At 42.7% G+C, this 20188-nt stretch overlaps 2 protein-coding genes across 4 annotated transcripts in view; one reads left to right on the top strand and one right to left on the bottom strand.

The window, feature by feature from the left end:
* Window positions 1–2517: 2517 nt before the first annotated feature.
* On the top strand, window positions 2518–10530 carry mdm2 (MDM2 proto-oncogene). Of its 2 annotated transcripts, none has more exons than XM_076303205.1 (11): window positions 2518–2570; window positions 4150–4192; window positions 4290–4364; window positions 5229–5362; window positions 5806–5864; window positions 5989–6050; window positions 6339–6396; window positions 7400–7557; window positions 7668–7817; window positions 7923–7994; window positions 8138–10530. In XM_076303205.1, the coding sequence occupies exons 2-11, from the start codon at window positions 4160–4162 to the stop codon at window positions 8726–8728; spliced, it is 1392 nt and encodes a 463-aa protein (XP_076159320.1). In that variant the 5' UTR covers window positions 2518–2570; window positions 4150–4159; the 3' UTR covers window positions 8729–10530. The 2 variants fall into 2 exon arrangements, with proteins under 2 accessions (XP_076159320.1, XP_076159321.1); XM_076303206.1 differs by lacking the exon at window positions 2518–2570 and adding an exon at window positions 3692–4050.
* Window positions 10531–12476: 1946 nt separating this feature from the next.
* The window catches only part of cpm (carboxypeptidase M), a 36098-nt gene continuing 28386 nt past the window's right edge, over window positions 12477–20188 (bottom strand). For both annotated transcript variants that reach the window (XM_076303207.1, XM_076303208.1), the window contains 3 exons: window positions 19698–19850; window positions 17363–17511; window positions 12477–13242 (listed from right to left, as the gene is read on the bottom strand). In XM_076303207.1, coding sequence (XP_076159322.1) covers window positions 13000–13242; window positions 17363–17511; window positions 19698–19850 — 545 coding nt within the window. In that variant the 3' untranslated portion in view covers window positions 12477–12999. The remainder of the gene's footprint in view (window positions 13243–17362; window positions 17512–19697; window positions 19851–20188) is intronic.

The raw sequence follows: 20188 nt of genomic DNA, 5'->3' as shown, positions 1-20188 counted from the left end.
GTCTCTACATGTCTTGTCTGAGGTCACTTGTAATGATGCTTACTGCTTTGATCACTGTGATATCACTGGAGACCGTCTGTGGACACTATCAGCAGAATTCCTTTGTCAGGTGCTGGTCAGGCTACAGGTGAAAGGTTATTGTAAAAAAATGTTTTTGTTTTCTTTTGTGATGAATAAGAACCTAACAGTGCTTACATAGAACTTAGAGATTTTGAGAGTAGAGGATTTCCCATAAGGTAGACCAATAAGGTACCTTTAAACACACATGGTGAAGGAACTCTTAACTTGTCTTCTATTGTACATATTTCAGTTGCCCGTAAAGTGGAAGTTCTACTAAACAAATCAGAGACCTTAGTTTTGTAGTTCTACAAGTTCTATCAGGACTGATATATTGGATGGCTGAACTTCAAGGCTTGATATCTCTAAGACCTCTCTTTTTTTTTGAATGCCAGAGATGATGCCAGTGTGTTGAACGTTTGATACAGATACTCTGTACTCAACATCAACAGCATTTTAGTTTGAGTGATCTGTGTGTGGTCATAGCTGACAGATCGACAAGTTGATAAAGTGCTTCTGTTTGCAACAGGAACTATAGCGGTTCTATAAAGTTATGTTTTACTCAGCATCTCTGCAGCGCTGTAAAACTGGCAGTGATGTTATGTCACTTGTTATATCAGCTTTACAGGATGATTACAATGTTGTTCTTTCCCTTTCTGTCATGAATTGCAAGTAGGGATTTTTCAGATTTTGGAAGTAAACACTGAGGAATGTGCTATTGGAGCGTGTAGGCACCATTTGATGATACAGGGACACAGGAACTACTATTCTGGCCCAGGGGCCTGTCTGGTTCGAGGCCATCCTGGCGAGGTTCCTTAGGTGATGGGACGGAGAGGGGGTGAAAGAGGGTGGTGGCAGTGGAGTTTTACAGGTACAGCGTGTGCCCATACTGGCTGGCATACAGAGAGCCCAGTGTTCACTTTCCCAAGCTATGCTAACAAGTCTGTCTCTGTGTTTGTGTCCAAATTAATGCCCACGCATCAGGCAAAACCCCCCAGAGAGGGGAAGCAGAGGACAACTTTAGTGCCTGTAACGTAAACAGTAGCCTGCACTGAGGGTGTCTATTCATTGGTGGATTCAGGTTATTTTTAGCTATTCAGTAGCTAAAATTGATTAAATGCAATGCATTATTAGGTTAAATCTATTTCATTACTTTAAAAGCTAACAAGCGATTAAGAGAATGAATAACTCCCTCAGAAGAGCTGAACAGTTCTTGACTAAGGTTATCAAGGATTTACAAAAGATCAAGATGTGCTGTCAACTGGGGTTAAAGGATATGCTTAATCTTGAGGATTTGACTTTTATCGTACTTCATTAAATAATGCTTATTTGGCTTGGGTGGCTCGTTTCAATGTGTTGCTAAGGAATGAGGATGTGTACACATGCCTAAACATGTCGAGACTAAAACCACGGAAAAGAACATCTTGGTCTAAAAGTAACTCTGAGTCATCGTTCTGAGAGAGGAGTGTTGCCAAAACTTACTCTGCCACAGACATGCAAAATTAAGTTTCACTGGACATCCAAGCACTGGTCAAAGTTGTAGATGTTCAATGTTTCAGACCAATGTACAGAATTTGCTTTTGCAAAATGCAATCGTCTATGTTATACAGAAGCTAAGTAATATGTATACATAACATCTTGAAGAAATTTAGGCTATGGAAAGTAAGTCATGATGACTACTAGGATACATTTTGCTTACCCTAGGCCTACAACACAAATATCAACATCTTAATTATTTTATAATGATAACTGTTGACAAAAAAAAAAAGATAAGTGCTAGAACAAATCTGACAAGAGAAAACATGTCGACTCTCAGGTCATTAGAAAAATCACATATGTGCTTACCAAAAGTGTAGAAATACGAACATTTCACTCTAACTCATTTCACACACTATGACCATGTTTGTTGCAGTCATTGATGACTAATTGTTTCCAGTAATTAGTTTGGGCCTGGGAAGATGTTATGTAGGCTATCAGGAGGACTGTAGTTCTAACTTGTCAATATAGTGTAACAAATGATTATAAAGCAGTTAATTGTGAAATGTGTTCCTTTTAGTAGCCTAGTCGGCCTAGATTCTTGGACTTTGCCTAATGGGCAAGGGTCATTATTTTGAATAAGATGGGGGTCGATGAGAGGGGACAAATAGCCTCTTATGAAAGTGAATAGGCTGTTTCTGATGGGTTTCTATTGAGTATCCTAAGATTAAGCATAACTTGATCAGTTAGCCTCACATTTAGACTCAGTCAACAGGTTTATAAATATGCCATCCTAACAGTACCAACTCAGAAGAGGCAGACTACAGAGCTGAATGGTCACACGCGGAATTAACCCGGAGAACAATTATTAATCTTTGTTATTTACCAAAATGTATACTTGTGCTGGATTATCTTAATTCTAGCTCACTCATCGTTGCATTGGAATACGCGTGCATCTTTGAAAATTTGAAATCAACAACAACCGTTTGGGGGCAGCAGTCATCGTGACCTGAGCCTGCGCATGAGCTGTCTGAAAGGTAAGCGCAATTTAGCCTTCTAGTTAGCCTAAAAGATAAAGTTTATAACACTGGCATGTCAACCAAGGTACATTTTTTACGTTGTGCTGACAAATTGAATGTAACGTTACTGTGTTAATTTATGGTGACAAACTACCAAACCATCTGCTTAAGATGGAAAATTGAAAGGTTTGATTCATTCCAGTGTGCCTAGGCCTTGAAGCCGCGGACTTTCTTGAAAGCTAGCATCTCTAGGTCCCTGGAAGTCTGCTGAGTTACCTTACTGCTATCTTTAGGCTAAAATGTGTATATGCAAACTGTCCTCTTCTACAGTTACATATTAATGAGGTCCAAGTGTTGTGAATCATTTGTCAGCGTTATGAAATGATGTTAAAAGGTAGTCAAGAGAAATTATAAACATTGAACTGACTTCGTTAACGTAAAGTTCAGAAGACTGGCGCGCGAATATAGACGTACACATTCACTAAAGCAGGAATGCTAACGATATATTAGAATTCTAGGCGAATGCAAGTTGGTAACATTTACTAGCAGCTACATTTATTCAGCCAACCGAGAAGCATTAGTTAACTGTACAGCATACGAGTATCCACCCAAATTACTACCACTAGCTTCCAGTGTAACTTATTTGTGCTTCTTGTCGAGCAGCATATTTGTCGGGACAAATACATTCCCAATATAGAATCTATTATATCTAAATCATCATTGTGTGATACTATGGGCATCGATACACTAACTTTAGGTAACGTTTCTTTGATTTCTGTGTTTCATTGGTAGCTACAAGTAGAACCTGTGTTAACTGCATGTCAGATGGTGAGATATGAATTGCGTAATTTTCTGTCCAAGTTTTTAATCATCATGGGAGCGTGAACTCAGCTGTTGTAACGTTTTTTAAAACGACCGCAATTTAATCATTGGGAAATTAATCCGCGTGCAGATGATGGTGCTTATCTTCGTTGCTCATCTGGAAATAAATTAGTCTGATTTTTTTCAGGGCATCCTTGCAGTGGCCAGAGAAATATATCCAACATTATATTCGTTTCCAAATGGTCCGACATGTCAGCTGCTCGAAAGACTTGCCCGTTCTTAGACGCGGTAAGATAGACGGCTTGTCCCCGTCAGTCAAAACACATATTAGCCCTTACACAATAAAACTGCACGCGTCCGTGTTGTTGGTCTGGGACATGCCCGGGCATGTACAGTGCGTAGCCACTCCCGTGCACGGCCGCTAGGTGAGTCAGCGTCGGGATGGAAGTAACGCTTTGAAATGTCAATTCAACCAACCCCGTCGCTGAACGCCCAATACTATCAACAGTCTACGAGATTCTAGCCCTGACATGTCTCACCAAGTCTATTTAAACCAGGAGCCGGCTGAATTGCGTTTCCCACTGCAAGCCCAGCCGAGCTGACAGCACTTTATGTATAGACAGAATTTAACTTATCTTATGTATATAATATAGAGATTATACTTATATTTATTTAGGTAAGTGCCTTTGTCTATGCTATTCTTCTTGCATTTTTTATGCTTTAATAATAAAACTGTTGAGTTTATATTAACCTATGTAAATATTCTTTCCTACAGATCAGAAATTATGGCAGACATCACCGCTGATAATGAGAAATTGGTGAGTAAAAATAAAACAAACTAATTTTCAGATGTCATGCCCTAATAGATGAATGCCTTGTCTAAAACAAATGCATGTTTGTGTTTACTGTTTTGAGGTTCGACCAAATGTGCAGTTACAAACACTGCTAAAACAGGCAGGTGCCGATAAGGAGGTGTTCACAATGAAAGAGGTGAGTCTAAGGACAGCTACAGCCCATCTGGTACGAATGTCAATCAGCTGGCATTCTGCTTTTTATTGATGTCTATGAGCACATCTAAAGTGTCTTAAGTGCATAGACTCCCTCCTTTCTTTAAGCATGACCATTTTGAGCTTTACTTTTGTGCACTATTTGACAAATGGGTATTAAGAACTAAATTTGTTTCCATATAGTGGATTCTCTGAGACCACTGAGTGAATATGGGCTAGATTTGCTTTTCTGTGTTTCGAGTTAAAAATAAGTGCTTCTCGTGTTTCATGGCCAATGCCTGAGAGTGGTTTGGGTTGTCAAACCAGTCTCATGTCTGCCCATATCATATCTTATGAACTGTGGTTAGTACACTATGTATGAAAATAAAACTTGTCCAGGCATATAGCTGTGTAATTTTGCAGCATTAGCATTTTGATAAGCATCATCATTTTGATGTTAAAAGCATATTTTTTCTAAATACTTTAGGTTCAGTCACAGTCCTGGTAGATTCGAATATCATTTGAATTCAGACTAAATGTTCTAGTCATTGCTGTGGGCTTGAGGGAAGCTTATGTGAGTTAATGAGGAAGTGTTAGTCATCCCATACCACAATAGACACAGCCTTACATGTACTGGAGTGGTCGACAGTCTGTGGAATGTCTTACTCATCTGTGACCAGCTCTGGTCTCCTCATTGAACTGAGAAAAGACTCATGGTACCAATGTTAATTAATTGACTGGTTTGTAATCTGGGATCTGGTGTAGAGGTCATTATGCAAGCTCTTACAGGCTCATGGGAAGATTTGTGTTAGTTTGGGTTTGTGTTGTGACGGCTGTTTGTTTGTTTGTTTGTTTGTTTGTTTTCCAGGTGATGTACTACCTGGGTAAGTACATAGTGAGGAAGCAACTGTACGACCAGCAGCAGCAGCACATCGTGCGCTGTGGAGGGGACGCTCTCGGAGCCGTGCTGGGAGTCCAAACGTTCTCCGTGAAAGAGCCACGGTATTCAAAGACACATGAGCATTAGTGTAGACATTCTCTCTCTCACTCACTCAAACACACACACACAGAGGGACATGTGTTGGGGAACAGCTGGGCTGTTGATTAGGCCTCTAGGGAATTTAGGGGCGTGGCAGATCGAAGCATAGCTGGCTCACAGGTGTTGGTCTCTGTGCACACAGCTGTGCTCTGCTGTGTATCCTGAAACCGCCGTGCCCTCTCTTCCTGCATGCGTTCACATAGCTCACTCACTGAGTTATTATAGTAAATAAAAGTGTTTTGGAAGCAGCGCTGATGTATTCATATCCGTTTAGGCTTAGTGTCTCCTGTGTTATCTCTTAATCTGCTGTAATTGCAATAAAGTTCAGATAAGCAAATGATCATTCAACTGAAACTGAAAGCGCTTAGCTGTTCTAACCTTATCTGTTGTTACATTCGCTCTCCAGAGTCCTGTTTGCAATGATTACAAAAAACCTAACTGCAGTAAAAACCCCAGCTACAACAGGTATAGCCGTTTTTACATACTTTTGCGGTACACAATTTAATATCTACCTGAAGCTTGGGAGCAGTTTGAAGTTCAGGTGCTTCATGGCAATACATCCATTCATGACTTCTTCTTTTCCATGTAGAATCTCAACCTGCACTTTCTCAACAAGACAGCCAGAGTGAACCAGAAGTGGGCAGATCAGAGGTAAACAGATCTCATTGTCCATAGAGGGTGAAATTAAAGCCTTGCTTTTGTCCAAAGACCATATGGAGTCTTCATTTTGTATGTCTGTGTGAGAGTATGCGTACAGGTGAAGGATGATTTTAAAAATCTGACTGGTGAACTAGTTGTAGAAGTTCTTTCCTGTTGTTTCTGTAGAGTAGTTTAAGAGTGAGCCCTTGCTGTGTGTGAAAGAAGGAAAGAAGAGCTGTTTATTATGGGTGAAACGCTGTGCTGTTTGATGTTTTAAAGGGCCCTTTATTATTTTTACAGGACTCAGACTCAAATGCAACTACCTCATCACGGAGAAGAAGACGAAGCAGTGACCCTGGTGAGACACACAAAAGCTGCCACCTAGTCAGTCTCTTGTTATCCTCAAGTGCTAGCAAATGTCATGCCCAAGCGTGGGCTGATATAGGGGAGCATCACTGTCCTTCGGTTTTGGTTAATGCAAACTGACTAATTGTAAAGGAATCAAATAGTAAGGATGTTAGTTCTGTTCAGAGGCAGACCATTGCTTAGGTCATTCACCAGCTCTGCTGTAATCTAGCCATCCAGAGGCAGAGTGCCTTTAGTCTGAGGAAAAGAGAAACTTTAGCACCACTAAAGAATACCATTACTGATGGCTAGTCAAAAGGGAAGCAGGAAAGGTAGATGTAGACATTTTGCCACATCATGTTGCTTCTTTCTTCCCCTTTTTTCTTTGATGGGATGAAAAGACACAATCTGTGTTTTGGAAAACCCCTTAGCTCTTAATGCTCATCACGACTTGGCCTGTTTTCTCTCCCTGCACTGTGCTGTATACTCCCCCATATGCCTTGTCACAATTAGCGTAGAAGAACATTTTAGTCTGGAGGCACACCAGAATGTGTTCAGATGACTGCCATCCACAATGGGGCCCATTCTGTGGCCCTGCAGTGCACACAATGAGTGACTGTTTTGTGCCATGATGCCGCCACAGCAGAAGCAGCATGAGCTATTGATGTGTGCCATCAAAACATGGGTTGTTGCCTTTAAATAAAAACTGCACCTCAGGCTGAAGGCCACTCACAGGAATTACTGTGCTGATGCATTCTCAAGGGCACAGAGTGTTACAGGAAATAAGCTTATGATGGCCTTAATTTGGTACATTAGTGGAAGGGCTTGAAATACAGTGTGACTTGCCGAAAGGATGGTGGAAGTTTTTTGATTCACCAGTGAACAAACAAAAGATTATGTGAAAGTTTATATGCTGTGAATAATGATGATAGTGGAACGTTCAATATAGTGTTTTGATAGTGTGTTTGACACAGACACACTTATTTAAAGTCACCCATTTTCTGTCCTCTCTGCAGCGGGGTCGTCTACACAGGACGAACCACGCGAGCGAAGGAAGCGACACAAGTCAGACAGCCTCTCTCTGACTTTTGACGACAGTCTGTCCTGGTGTGTGATTGGCGGTCTCCGTGGCAACAGAAGAAGCAGCGAGTCTTCGGACTCCCACAGTAACACTGTGAGTAGCAGCATAAGTGCAGAAGTGTTATTTCCTCTGTTGTGTGTGTGTGTGTGTACGCACACATATGAAACTCTTTACTGACCAGCATCTCTTTTGTTCCCCAACAGGAAGTAGGTATATCTGTTAGTGACGAGTCAGACGAGAGCCTCAGCGAAAACTCAGACTCCGACAACTTCAGCGTGGAGTTTGAGGTCGAGTCCATCGACTCGGATGCATACAGCGAACACGACGAGGCATCCGTGACGGGCGAGGATGAGGTCTCAGAAAGTGCTCCCACCCCTCAGATGAAAGTCCTGTCCAGCTCCTGCCTGCCCCAGATGCCCAGTCTCACTCTCCCCATCTCCCTCTCTCTGCCTTTGCAGGTCTATGAAGTCACCATCTTTGGACCCGAGGAGGAAGACGAGTTTGATGAGGACACAGAGATCACTGAGGCTGTATGTTCTTTGTGCTTTTAGTTCTTGTTCTTATTACATAGATGGTCTTATGTGTGTGAAATTGGTCTTGTATGCAAGCTTGGTTCTTATTTTGGATACTTAACAAGTGTCTAATAATGATTCCTGATGATGTTCTGTATCAGGACTATTGGAAATGCCCCAAATGCGATGAGCTTAACCCACCTCTGCCCCGTAACTGCAACCGCTGCTGGGCACTGCGGATTGATTGGCTCCCTGAAACCAACAACACAGCCGCTGCCACACCTGCAATCGACCCAGCCTCTGACGCCAAGCTCCTGCCCCCAAAACCCACCCCGACGGACTCCGAGGAGGGTCTGGACGTACCCGACGGCAAGCGCGCGCCACCTCGCTCACCCCCCACCAAAGAGGATCCCTCGGTGACTGCACCGTTGCCATCGTCCCTTCCAGACTCTCAGAGCTCGGCCTGTTCCCAGCCGTCCACGTCCTCAGCAGCTAGCGGCAGCGTGCCCTCCAGCCAGGAGGAGGCGCCAGAGCTGGAGCGTTTCAACAGCCTGGAGGCCTTCCTGCCCGCCAGCTGCCTGGAGCCCTGTGTCATCTGCCAGAGCCGGCCCAAGAACGGCTGCATTGTGCACGGGCGCACTGGCCACCTCATGGCCTGCTACACCTGCGCCAAGAAGCTCAAAAACCGCAACAAGCTGTGCCCGGTGTGCCGTGAGCCCATCCAGTCAGTCGTGCTCACCTACGTCAGCTGAGGCCAGCACACACACACACACACACACATGTACACACACATAGCACATTCACAAGTTAAATGAGGTGTTTTTTGTTTTGTTTTTTTCACGAGGTTTCTATAATTCTATTGTTATAGGTGGAGTGGATCTGATCTGAAAGTGTGATAGTAAATTGTTATATTTACAATTGTTATATTGTTATGTCAAATAAATTAATGGATTTGGCATGGATATGCAATGTTGTACAAGTGCTATCAATGCTGTGCCTAGTGTGGAATACTCACAAGCCAAACCCTTCTGCTAGCATATATAACCTTCAAGACCAGTTCTATGCTAGAAACACTGAGACATTTGGTGTCCAGACTGTATTACAAAAACAAGTTCTTTAAGAATGAGGGGTTGGGTGCCGTAGCGAAACGGAGGAGCCACTCTGCTCTGACAAGTTGGCTGAAGAGCACTCGTTTATTGGCGTCGCCGTGTGTTGGTTGATCCTTGTGCATGTGTTGCCTAGAGAGTGCTCTTGTCACTAAGGAGCCCACTTTTTCATTAAGTCTCAGGATACATGCCTCGGCCTGCTCTGTCAGGACCCCCCTCATAGCAACACACACACACTCACACAACCGCATTATTGCTAATACCCAAAACTCCTTTGTCTTTGAGAAAACACTGAGCACTTTAGCTGATGAGTTTCTGGAGAGAGTAAATGTAGCAGAATGCTACAGACTTTTTCTCTTCTGTTCTGTGTGTTCTGTCAATGTGTGGGCATTGAGGTGATCTTGAAGAAATGTCTATGTTCTCAATTAATCATTTGAATTGTGAGGTTTTAGGAGTTTACTGATATTTTGCTTTGGATATGTTTTTTATTAATATCACTGGGGATTTTAGGAATTTTTAAATGTGCTTAGTTGTTTGCACATGTCTTTGTTTTGTTTGCTTTATCGCCATGTCTTGTAAGCAGTGACCACCAGTGGGGTATACTACGAAGCACGTTCGACATATCTAGGCTATGTAAACATATCGAGGCTTCACAAAGCCTTAACTCGGGTATACGTGAAGTGATACTACGATAGCAGTTATGTGATATATTTGTCAAACTAGGCTTTCAGCTCTGATCTCTGCGCGTTCTCGGTGTTGGGATGACGTTGGCCAATCGTGAAACGTCGAGACGCACAAGACCGCCTCTTTAAAATCAATTACTTCCGCATTCATGAGCGATAGCTTAATCTACACTGCAGTAATTTTTTGTGTCTAGCCTATAACATCAAATAAATCAATTGTCATCAGTTGTTGTATGGTATGCACGTCTATAGTGGGATATTTGCACGCACAGCACTATTAAAGCGCATTTGAGATTAATAGTGTTAGATTAAATGTTAGTAGAGGCGGAGCTCCACCCGTAAGATATATGACAGAATCCTACACGTGAGAACTTTGTTTTTAAGACAATTGATTGGTCAGTGGGCGGTAGATTACACGATTTGAGCTATAATTTAGCACATAACCTCCTCCCGACCAGGTTTGGTTGACAGCATAAAATACCATGGTGATATAGCGACACTAAAACAGATCCACTTTCGTGTCACAGCATACCCTGGCTTTGAGCGCAACATGCCTCGCTAACCCAATAATCGAGATTCGTAGTATACCCCACAGGCAGTTAAATTACTTCTGTTTAATTTTCTTGCCATTGCATCTAATTTCCATAAATGTCTCTCCATGTATTGAATGTAGTTATGTAGGCTAGAGGGAACTCTGTCAACATGCACTGAAACATAAATTTCACTCTGCATAGTAAAATGGCTCTGTCCGAATACACGACTGAACTTTTTTGGGGCTGTACATTTTTTTTAAATTTTATTTATTATTATTTGTTTTTTGTTTTTTCCAGATTTTGATAAACCAAATATTTTTGTGAAATGCAAGCTGAACTCCTGAGGGCAACACATCTGACTTTTCCCATACTCTACAACAGAGAACAAAATCTTTTCTGAACTTAAATTCATTTCATTTCATGGTGACTCAAGAAAAACTGCTGGGTTACCAGAAATTCAAGGGTGTGGATTCTTGATACTTCAAAATGATGTTGATATGCTGACTTTTTATATGCTTCAGTCATTATATATATACATATGAGTGAGCAAGTTTGACATGCAGGTATTTACTCATCATGGCTTTTAATAGTTAAGAGTATGCTGTTACCAGCCATACTACTTTTCCATTGTTTCAGTTCTCAGAGATTATACAACTGAATGTGTCTGGTAAAACAAAACAGGCTGCAGTATTACTGCAAGCCTTTAAAACTGATGTGTGTTACTGAGGTGGGGTCAGCACTGGTATCATTACTGCAAGTTCTTAAGGTAAGTGACGTTTTTTGTCAGTGTAGACCTATGTTTCATGACCATCTGCATAACTGGAATTTGGTTTCACTTTGGTTGATATTGCATGACGGGAGAGTGTCTGTAGTTGCCTGACTGCTCTTGTAGATTTTGTAGACTACAGTATGGGACTAACTTAATAAATGATGAGCACAGCACACACACACAAACACTGTCAGATTTTATTGGCAGAGGCACAACTGCAACATAGCTGTAATTCACAAGCTATGGGATGAGGTAGAACAGTGTTTGATAACCTGCACTTGTTTCTGGCCCATGTGTACAGCACAAGCATGCCCCCAGGATTGTCCACAGCAAGATTTCAGTTGATCCTAAATTCACTGGGATGTTCATACACCTAGACACTCAGGTCTTAGACACCTACAGTACAGATTCTAATCCTTCAAGGCGGCTTGAAAGCTGTAATGAACAGCTAGCAGTATGTTGCATCACCTTAAGATTTCATGCCAACATCCCCATGTTAAACATGTAACAGAAATGGCTAGGTAAGGAGAAAACGAGAACCATATCCACTTCTGTATTTCTGTGGTGGTCCTGGTTATATAAACTCAGCATTCAGCAATATTCAGTTAAGAAACTATGAAATAAGTATAACCGTGGAGTCCTCCCAGGGAAGGGAAGTTCCACCCATCTATTTATGTCTTAACAAGGCTGAATACGAACATACCTGGTAAGATTTATACAGACAGGCCTACAAAGCACATTGGCAGGGTGTCTTCAGTTGGTGTCATCTGACAAATCTAAGCTTGCAAATAACATACTGCTATGATAAAAGGCATTCTGGTACACCATATATATAAAAAGCCTTTTGATATTGTGTTATTCTTTCAGATTGAAACTTAAAACTATAGATATTGCCACTTATTGTCGCCATATAAAATGTGTTTAATACTTCAACAATCTTCAGATATCAGAGGATTTGATGCTAGCATGACTTCCCCATTCAAGAGCACTGGGAAAACAGGTTTTGAGGCTGAAAACAAGATTTGATTCTTGCCAAATCGACTCCCTAGTTTGCATTGAGGGTCTAATATTTAGACAGAATATGAGCTGAGGATATGAAAGTCTCAAGAGCTCCCTCTAGTGGATCAATTCATATACAGCATTAGTGTGACAATATGTTTTGATCAATATCTTTGTGTGTGTCTGCCATCCCAGGGTCTTTTTTTTTGTTTATGTGTGTGTGTGTGTTTATGTGTGTTTTATGACATTACACTTTACTGAACATGTTCTAAGGGAGCCCATATATGGAATGTAATGTTTTCTCAACCATGTGGTTAAGAATCAGAGCACATTCCTTTCAAATACCTTCACTATAATTGTGGCTTGTGGAGTGATAAAGACTGGAGCGACTTTGGAATCCAGCTGATAGGCGAGAGAAGAGTCTCTGCTCTCCCTCCTGAGTTTCCATACATGTTTGGGCTTTTGTCGTCTCGCTGGCTTAACACTGATGCTTATCCCAGAGCCAAGTGTCGTGTTTATGTTTAGGCGACAACTTCTTATCTCAACGCACACGATAAAAAAATGCCTCCGATTTCTTCACAGTGCAGAAAGCCTGTTGATGTGTTCATATCAACCGTAAATCCGTAAAGCCACTGTTTGCTCTCACATTCGCAGATGAAAGTTTTATCTTGACTCTGAAGAGCAAGGTTTTTTTTCCTTCTTCTTTTTCTTTTTTTTCTTCTTTTGAGGCACTTAGAAATCCTCTGAGCCGTCTATCCTGGGCTCACACCTGCTTAGCTTCGCACCAAAGCTGAGGTAAGCCCAACATAAGTGTATGTGTAACCTACTTAATAAACAAAAATCAACTTAAAATGGGCCACATGGCTTTGCAAGGTCAAATGGTGAGTAAAAGAAAAACTTTGAAAAGTCTTAAGTCTTTTGTCTCATCTGATCTCACATTAGCAATGAAAGGAGTAGGAGAGGCAGGAGGAGTGTCAGGCCAGGTGTGACCAGCAGGACGGGGCTGTGGCTGTCCTGTGGTTGCAGTCCCCGGGTGGAGCAGGGCTTGGTGGGAAAGGCGGGGGTGCTTGCGTTGATGCGCTGGAGCCAGAAGTCGTGCTTCAAGGCCGAGAAGTTTTCTGGCCCGTAGGGGACAGACAGGGTCTCGATCAGCGTCTCGTGTCCAGGAAAGGTCACCTGTATGGGAAGAAGTTAATGGCCACATGAGTTGCATTCTACTTCGGAACACCAAACATTAACCACTAAACCCACTTTTAAGGATGATGCAATGCAGTGCCTAACCCTTGACTTTGAACTTGACTGAGGATGACTCTGCAAAGCTGTACACTTTTCTGAGCAATGTACCATACATGCCTTGTTGCTCACAAGAGAGCACCTACATGTACAGTATGTGACGCAAAGACGGACTGAAGCACAAGTCAGGGTGCAAAAGTGAACTGAAGGACCACCACAATCTGTGCAACACAATCTGATGTGGATACACAGATATTTCTTTATGTATTTTACAATGTTTTTATGCTTTTCATCTTCTTGTTCAGACCCCAGAAAGACTATAGCTAGCACAGATGTGTACTTAATGGGAGTCTTACATACAACACACACAAACACATTGCTGAATCAGACATGCTACAGGACATATGCACTATGTTTTCATAAAACCGCGGTCGCTTTTCTGCTTTGAGTTGAACCTTTTTCAAAAAGGTGCAGCAGGTGGACAAAATGTGAGGCGCTCTGGGCACGTAAGCAGCGTGTAAAACTGACCAGGCATACAAAAACGTACTGCCTATATACAAACGCTTACTGCCCATACAAAACAACAGAATTAAGACGCCTCTCTCACTGCAAAACCAGTGTTCTTTGTGATCGCGGTTGAGAGGAGACAGGGGCTTTTTTTTAACCAGCCATTTTTCTCCCCTTGACAAGGCTGTCAGCTAAAACCCCTGAAGCAACGCTTACGGTGCTGTAGGGACTACCCTTTTATGACTTCAAAGCTTACACACATCCTGCTACCGCTTATGTTGGTTGTCATTGGGCTGTTTTATAGCTTGTAAGAGTTGCTCAAGCTCAGTTTGAAAGACAGCCTGCCATTACTTAGACACTTTATGAGTATAGGCTGATAACCCCTCACCAGCGTGACGACTCCCCACTGTGGGAGATTGAAGAAGAGATGCATGTCTGATCTTTGCAGATATTGACAGAAATACCTCTGTAATACCTTTTGGGTGGGAGTTAATTTTTAATTTGATACCAGCAACATGTTTCAAAAAAAGTTGGGAGGGGGGTAACAAAATGCTGGAAAAGTTGTGTAATGATAAAGAAAACAAAAGGAGGAATGTTTCACAACTAATTAGGGTAACTGGGAACACGACTGAGTATGAAAAAGAGCATCCCAAAGAGCCAGGGTCTCTTAGAAATAAGTAGGGGTATTCATTACTCTGTGTAAACCTGTTTGCTGATGAAACAATGTCATTTTAATGCTTCTTAACGTGAAATTGTGACGTATTCAGGGAGTTCATCATCTACAAGACATAATATTATTAAAACATTCAGAGAATCCAGAGAAATTTTTGCAAACAAGGGAAATAGCTGAAAAACAAATTGGATGTGTGCATCAACACCAGACCTTTTTCCAGATCTGTCATTGTATGGGCTCAGGAAAACCTCTGATAACCATTATCTATGTGCCCAGTTTGATACTCAACTCAAAAACTGCAGCCAAAATTGTAACAGCTAAAATTGTATTGAGACATGATACAGAAAATACCACCCTCTTATCTGGGCCTGAGCTTGTTTAAAATGGACTGAGGTAATGTGAAAAGAGGTCCTGTGGTTAGACCAATCAAAGTTTGCCATTCTTTTGGAAATCATGGACTCATCTGGGCTAAAGAGGAGAGGGCCTATCCAAGTATCCAACCTATCCAACTTGTTTTAGTGCTCAGTTCGAAACCCAACATCTATGACGATGTGGAGGAGCATTAGTGCCTACAGCATGGGCATCTGAAATCCTATATCGGGGAGTAACGGGACAACATTTACAGAATTGTGTTAAATGAAGAGATGAAGCAGCACAGTGGTAAACATGCTCCTGTCCCAACTTTTTTTGAAACATGTTGCTGGCATCAAATTCAAAATTAACATATACTTTCCATGAAATAGTCCACATTTTCATTTTCAACATTTGATATGTTGTCTATGTCCTTTTTGCTGCTAAATATGGGTTTACGAGACTTGTATATTATGACATTCTGTTTTTATTTGCATTTTACACAACGTCCCAACTTTTTCTGTTTTGGGGTTGTACAGTATATGCTCTCTACTGAGTAATTTTGAGCCTTATATATGTATATATATATATATATATATATATATATATATATATATGTGTGTGTGTGTGTGTGTGTGTGTGTGTGTGTGTGATCTATAATTTCCATTCATTCCATAGAGAGCACCTTAAGATTCTTATATAATAAGATGCTCTCTATGGAATGAATAGAAATTAATTGATTTTGCAGGCAACGCAACGTGACATGCAGTATGCCAGACTCACGCTAGCCTGATGTATTGTACTATCACAGTTTTTAGTGAGTTATCACTGAGTCTCATAGCAGCAGAACTCTAGAATCCTTGTGTAGGTCAGGAGGAAACAGAGACTGACAGCGTTGGAATGGAAAAATAACTGAAATCGTGTGGACCATTTATGAGCAGGACGCCTATGTATTTACTCCCCTGGAAACGTTCCTACATCCTGCTTATTTGTTTGTCTGTCTTTACTACGAGTCCAGTCGAGGGCCCCGGAACACACAGGACATGTGTCACGTGGGGAGACTGTCCTCAAGGCATGCAGCAGAACGTCCAGGAAGCTTGTGACAGGGACCAGCGCTTAAAATGCTCAGCAGCGGTCCTGCAAGGCTGTGTAAAGAAAGGTAAACATTTATTTATAAAGCACATTTTCTAGCACAAAAGGCCAGTAAAAGCGCTTTACACGGCTCGTTTAGTGGGTCTGTAGTCTGTACCACAGCCTTGAGGTCAAATCTTGAACTTGAAAAAAAAAAACATGCAGACACACTGACCCTAAAGGGGGTGAGGTGGGATTGGGGCAAAAGCACCCATATGGCCATAATCCTCCGGTCTGCATTAGACAGGCCATGACCCTACTGTGTGCTAATCTGGTTTCTAAGGTCGTCACACAGGCCCCGGACTGTGTGTTCACAGGACTCATCTCTTGTGCAGTGGAACTGCTAATAATGATGGCGGATTCACACTTTGGGAAAGTTTCCTCCTCAGTAACCAGGTTTATTTGAACTGCTATAACAACCAATCAGGGCCCATTTGGACAGTGTTATTTAGTCTGTGTGCATGCTGTGTGCATGCTGTGTGCATGCAAGTGTGTGTGTGTGTGTGTGTGTGTGTGTGTGTGTGTGTGTGCACAGCACACTGATCAACTCTGAGGGCTTTTGAGTCTGCGAGCGATTCCGCAGCTCCACACATTTCATTACTCCTCGCCGAGGTCCATTTCCTGGGCTAAAGTGGGAGAAAATGAGTTGATTCTTCACGGTACCATGCACATTCCTCTGCCGTTTGTTTGCCAAATCCCTGGGCCAAGGCGAAATCCCACGGCGTGACGTCCCCACAGACCAGCAACACACACACAGACACACACACACACACAGCGAGGAAGAGACAGCAGCACAGCCAGACTGCCCCCAGACTCAATGGACCCAAGCTTTCCCTCCCTAATCTCTCCCTCTCTCTCTTCCTCTCTCTTTCCCTCCCTGATCTCTCCCTCTTTCTCTGGTGCTCCTATCCACATAGAGATGGAGTATTGCCTTTATTATGTAAATATTTACTGAATGGGATTTCTATCTTCAAAGGAATAGAGAGAGGGATTTCTTATGGCTGCTTTGTTTGCTATGATTTGGTGTAGACTTTAAGTGTATTGTTACTTCCTTAATGACTTTCTGGGACAGAATTTTGGACAGAATTTTGTGATGGTGTACAGTAAAGAGTTGACCTTTATAAATGTCCTCTTTATCAAAACAAAATGTAATGAATGTGCAGCTTGCCTGAATTTGAGTTTATCTGTCTTCATTATTAATAGCCGTGTTCTTTAGAAGTAAGATTAATTCTTAATGGTGTCTGTTTATTGAAAAACTCTGTTAGTGTTCCTCTTTTAGAGGGCCCAGCTTTTGATTGTAAACACTTTGCTTTTAAACGGTCTTCAGTTACAGTAAAACCCCATCCCTGTGTGGTAACACTGTCACTTCCACCAGCAGGCCACACGAGGGCGCTCTCTCACCTTGAAGGTGTAGTTCCCTGGGAGCAGCAGGCGGTAGTACTCCCCCTCGGCGCCACTGCGGAACGGACACAGGTTCTTCCGGCCCTGCACCTCCACCACGGCGTTCTGCACAGGGTTCCCGTTTCCGTCAAACACCTGCCCTTTAACACCTGACGGAGAGGACACATGAGTCCATGAAGGTGTGGCAAACAACACACACACACACACACACACACACGGTTTGTACTCCGTACCAGTGATACAACACTATTAGTAATTGATGAGTATCTTAGTGTTTCTCTTTGGTTAAGATTACTCTACTCTACATACCCTAATGCTAGATATGAAGACTTGATAACTGAAGCACAGACACTTACAATACTAGACATTCCAGAAATTATTAAATTAAAACAATCTTCATATGTTCTAACCCTCAACATTTGTGATACTTCAGCTCTGATGTATCATACAGCCATTGTACTCTTGAGGATGTCTTGCCACTAGCATTGTGAACTTGTATATTTAAGGACGTATGACTGCAAATTTCATCTGTGCGGAAGCGTATTCTCTTACCCATCAATCATATTACATTATATACTGTATTTGGATTAATAATACTGAACACCACTGTAAACTCAAACGAGGTAATATGTGAAGCAATCACAAACAAGTCTGACATGGTTTGAGCTCATGGTGTGGGACTAAAGCTGTTGTTGACAGCCTCTTAGTTGGCCTGGGGTCAGCTTGGCTGGGAGATGGTCCAGGGATCATGGTGGGATTGCTGTGGCCCTGGGCGTGGACCTGCTGAGTCAGTGACCCAGACGGTTACATTGTGTAAATCAGTAAGTGTGAAAGGTCCCTGGAGATCCATGCTGGATGTCAAGTTTGAGCATTCTTGGGGCCGTTGGATGCAAACGCTGTGTATCTACAGTAGCTAGCATGTACAGTATATCTTCGTTCATTAATTTCCCTTTCTGAACAAGTTTTCTTTTCTTTTTGCCTGTTTTATATCTCGACTAATTTGTATTTCTTTGAAACTGTAGCCTACATTTCCCCCATACATATGTAATTCCCAGGACAGGGACTCACTCTTTAGTTGTCCGAAATTGGGTGGACGTTGTTTACTCTCCCAAATCTGACCTTTGATGTGTGCACTAGTCACTCATCTGTCATGAATGACTGGACAGTGTGTGTCATCTAGAGCCGTCTTTGGCGTCTGGCCAAGCCTCGCGTTCTCAACACTAATTACGCGTAATCTTTCACTGTCTGTCCAACATGGACGGGAACACAGGGTTGGGTGTCCCGACTGCAATGTTAAAAGCACCCTCTGTCTCACCAGAGTAAAACCTCAGTGGGGTAAGATGGATGAGTTCCAAACATCGGCAACTTGAGTTGTGAGTGTGTGTGTGTGTGTGTGTGTGTGTGTGTGAGAGAGAGAGAGAGAGAGAGAGAGAGAGAGTGAGTTAGATGGTGCCATAAAGTTATATTTAACTGAAAAACTAAATTGTGCCCTGGGAGGTTTTCTTGTAATGCTTTGTCAGATGCCCAACTGACACTGAGGTAGCAGGCTTTTTAAAACTAAAACTATTCTACTTCAATTTTCATGTCACTTCCCAAAATGAATTGAAGTTGTTATGTTGTTGAATACAATACAATACTGTTGAAATACAGACTACTGGCATTGTTGTGTAGCACTGTAACAGTGATCCAGACGGATGGTGTTGCAGCACAGTTGAGCTGGCTGGGATACCACATCTTCATGCTACTTCATGAGTGGAGTCTTCGGCTGTTCTGAGGCCAAACAGACACAGAGGACATTGATGTGGAGATGTGGCACCAGAGATGGGCGTGGGCTTCCCATGACTCTCTCCCTCTGTGTCCACTATGACTTGGACTCTCATCATTAGGTTTTCTTTGAGTTGGTTTTGTGGGAAATGGGCCTTGTTAGTCAAATCAACATAGTCATCCGGAAAGGACCACGGGGTGCGGGAATCGAACCCGGGTCGCCGGCGTACGGTGCAGGTGCCCCAGCCAGTTGCGCCACAGCTGGGGCCTTTTCCGAACTTTCATGCCTCATTTCGATGTCCTTACGCATTTACTGGGCTGGGAAATCTCAGCTTGTGAAGTCCTCTGACTGCTGGCCTGCGGGAGGCCTGCGGGAGGCCTGCGGGAGGCCTGTGGGAGGTGCGGGAGGCCTGTGGGAGGCCTGTGGGAGGTGCGGGAGGCCTGTGGGAGGCCTGTGGGAGGCCTGTGGGAGGTGTGGGAGGCCTGTGGGAGGCCTGTGGGAGGCCTGCGGGAGGCCTGTGGGAGGTGTGGGAGGCCTGTGGGAGGCCTGTGGGAGGCCTGTGGGACTTACCCAGGTGCACCTGCTGCATGTAGGCCAGCAGTGCGGGCCGGTTGGCCTCCCAGAAGCCAGGCAGCTGGCGCTCGGGCGGGAACTTGCAGCAGGACAGCTCCAGCGTGATCTCCAGACACTGCTGCCACACGTAGTTATAGTCCTGCATCCCACCTGGAAACACAAGGCCACATACAGTAAATAAACCATAGTTAGTCATAGTTTAGGGATCTTCAAAAATCATCTAAAAATGTGTTTACTTTCTTTCTAAATAATTCTTACAGAGGCAAGGTTTGTATACGTGTAGCCTATGGTTAATGTTATTATTGTGTTAAATTTTATTTAGTCTATTATTAATATTGTTTTCTTATTTAGGCTACATGTCTTCACTTTAGACTGTTAAGTTTCATTTAAATGTTTATTGATGTCATTTTAAGTTGCTTTGGACAAAAGCATCTGCTACGAACTATAAACATAAACATAAACATAAACAAACACATTTGCACGGTCTC

The sequence above is a fragment of the Alosa pseudoharengus genome, unplaced genomic scaffold, assembly GCF_046254945.1.
Source record: "Alosa pseudoharengus isolate Yale_2024_CS ecotype anadromous, Long Island Sound unplaced genomic scaffold, YU_APseudo_1.1 YU_APseudo_1.1_scf_24, whole genome shotgun sequence".
Taxonomy (NCBI): domain Eukaryota; kingdom Metazoa; phylum Chordata; class Actinopteri; order Clupeiformes; family Clupeidae; genus Alosa; species Alosa pseudoharengus.
The sequence above is the reverse complement of the archived record's forward strand: the minus strand, read 5'-3'. Positions and strand labels throughout refer to the sequence as shown.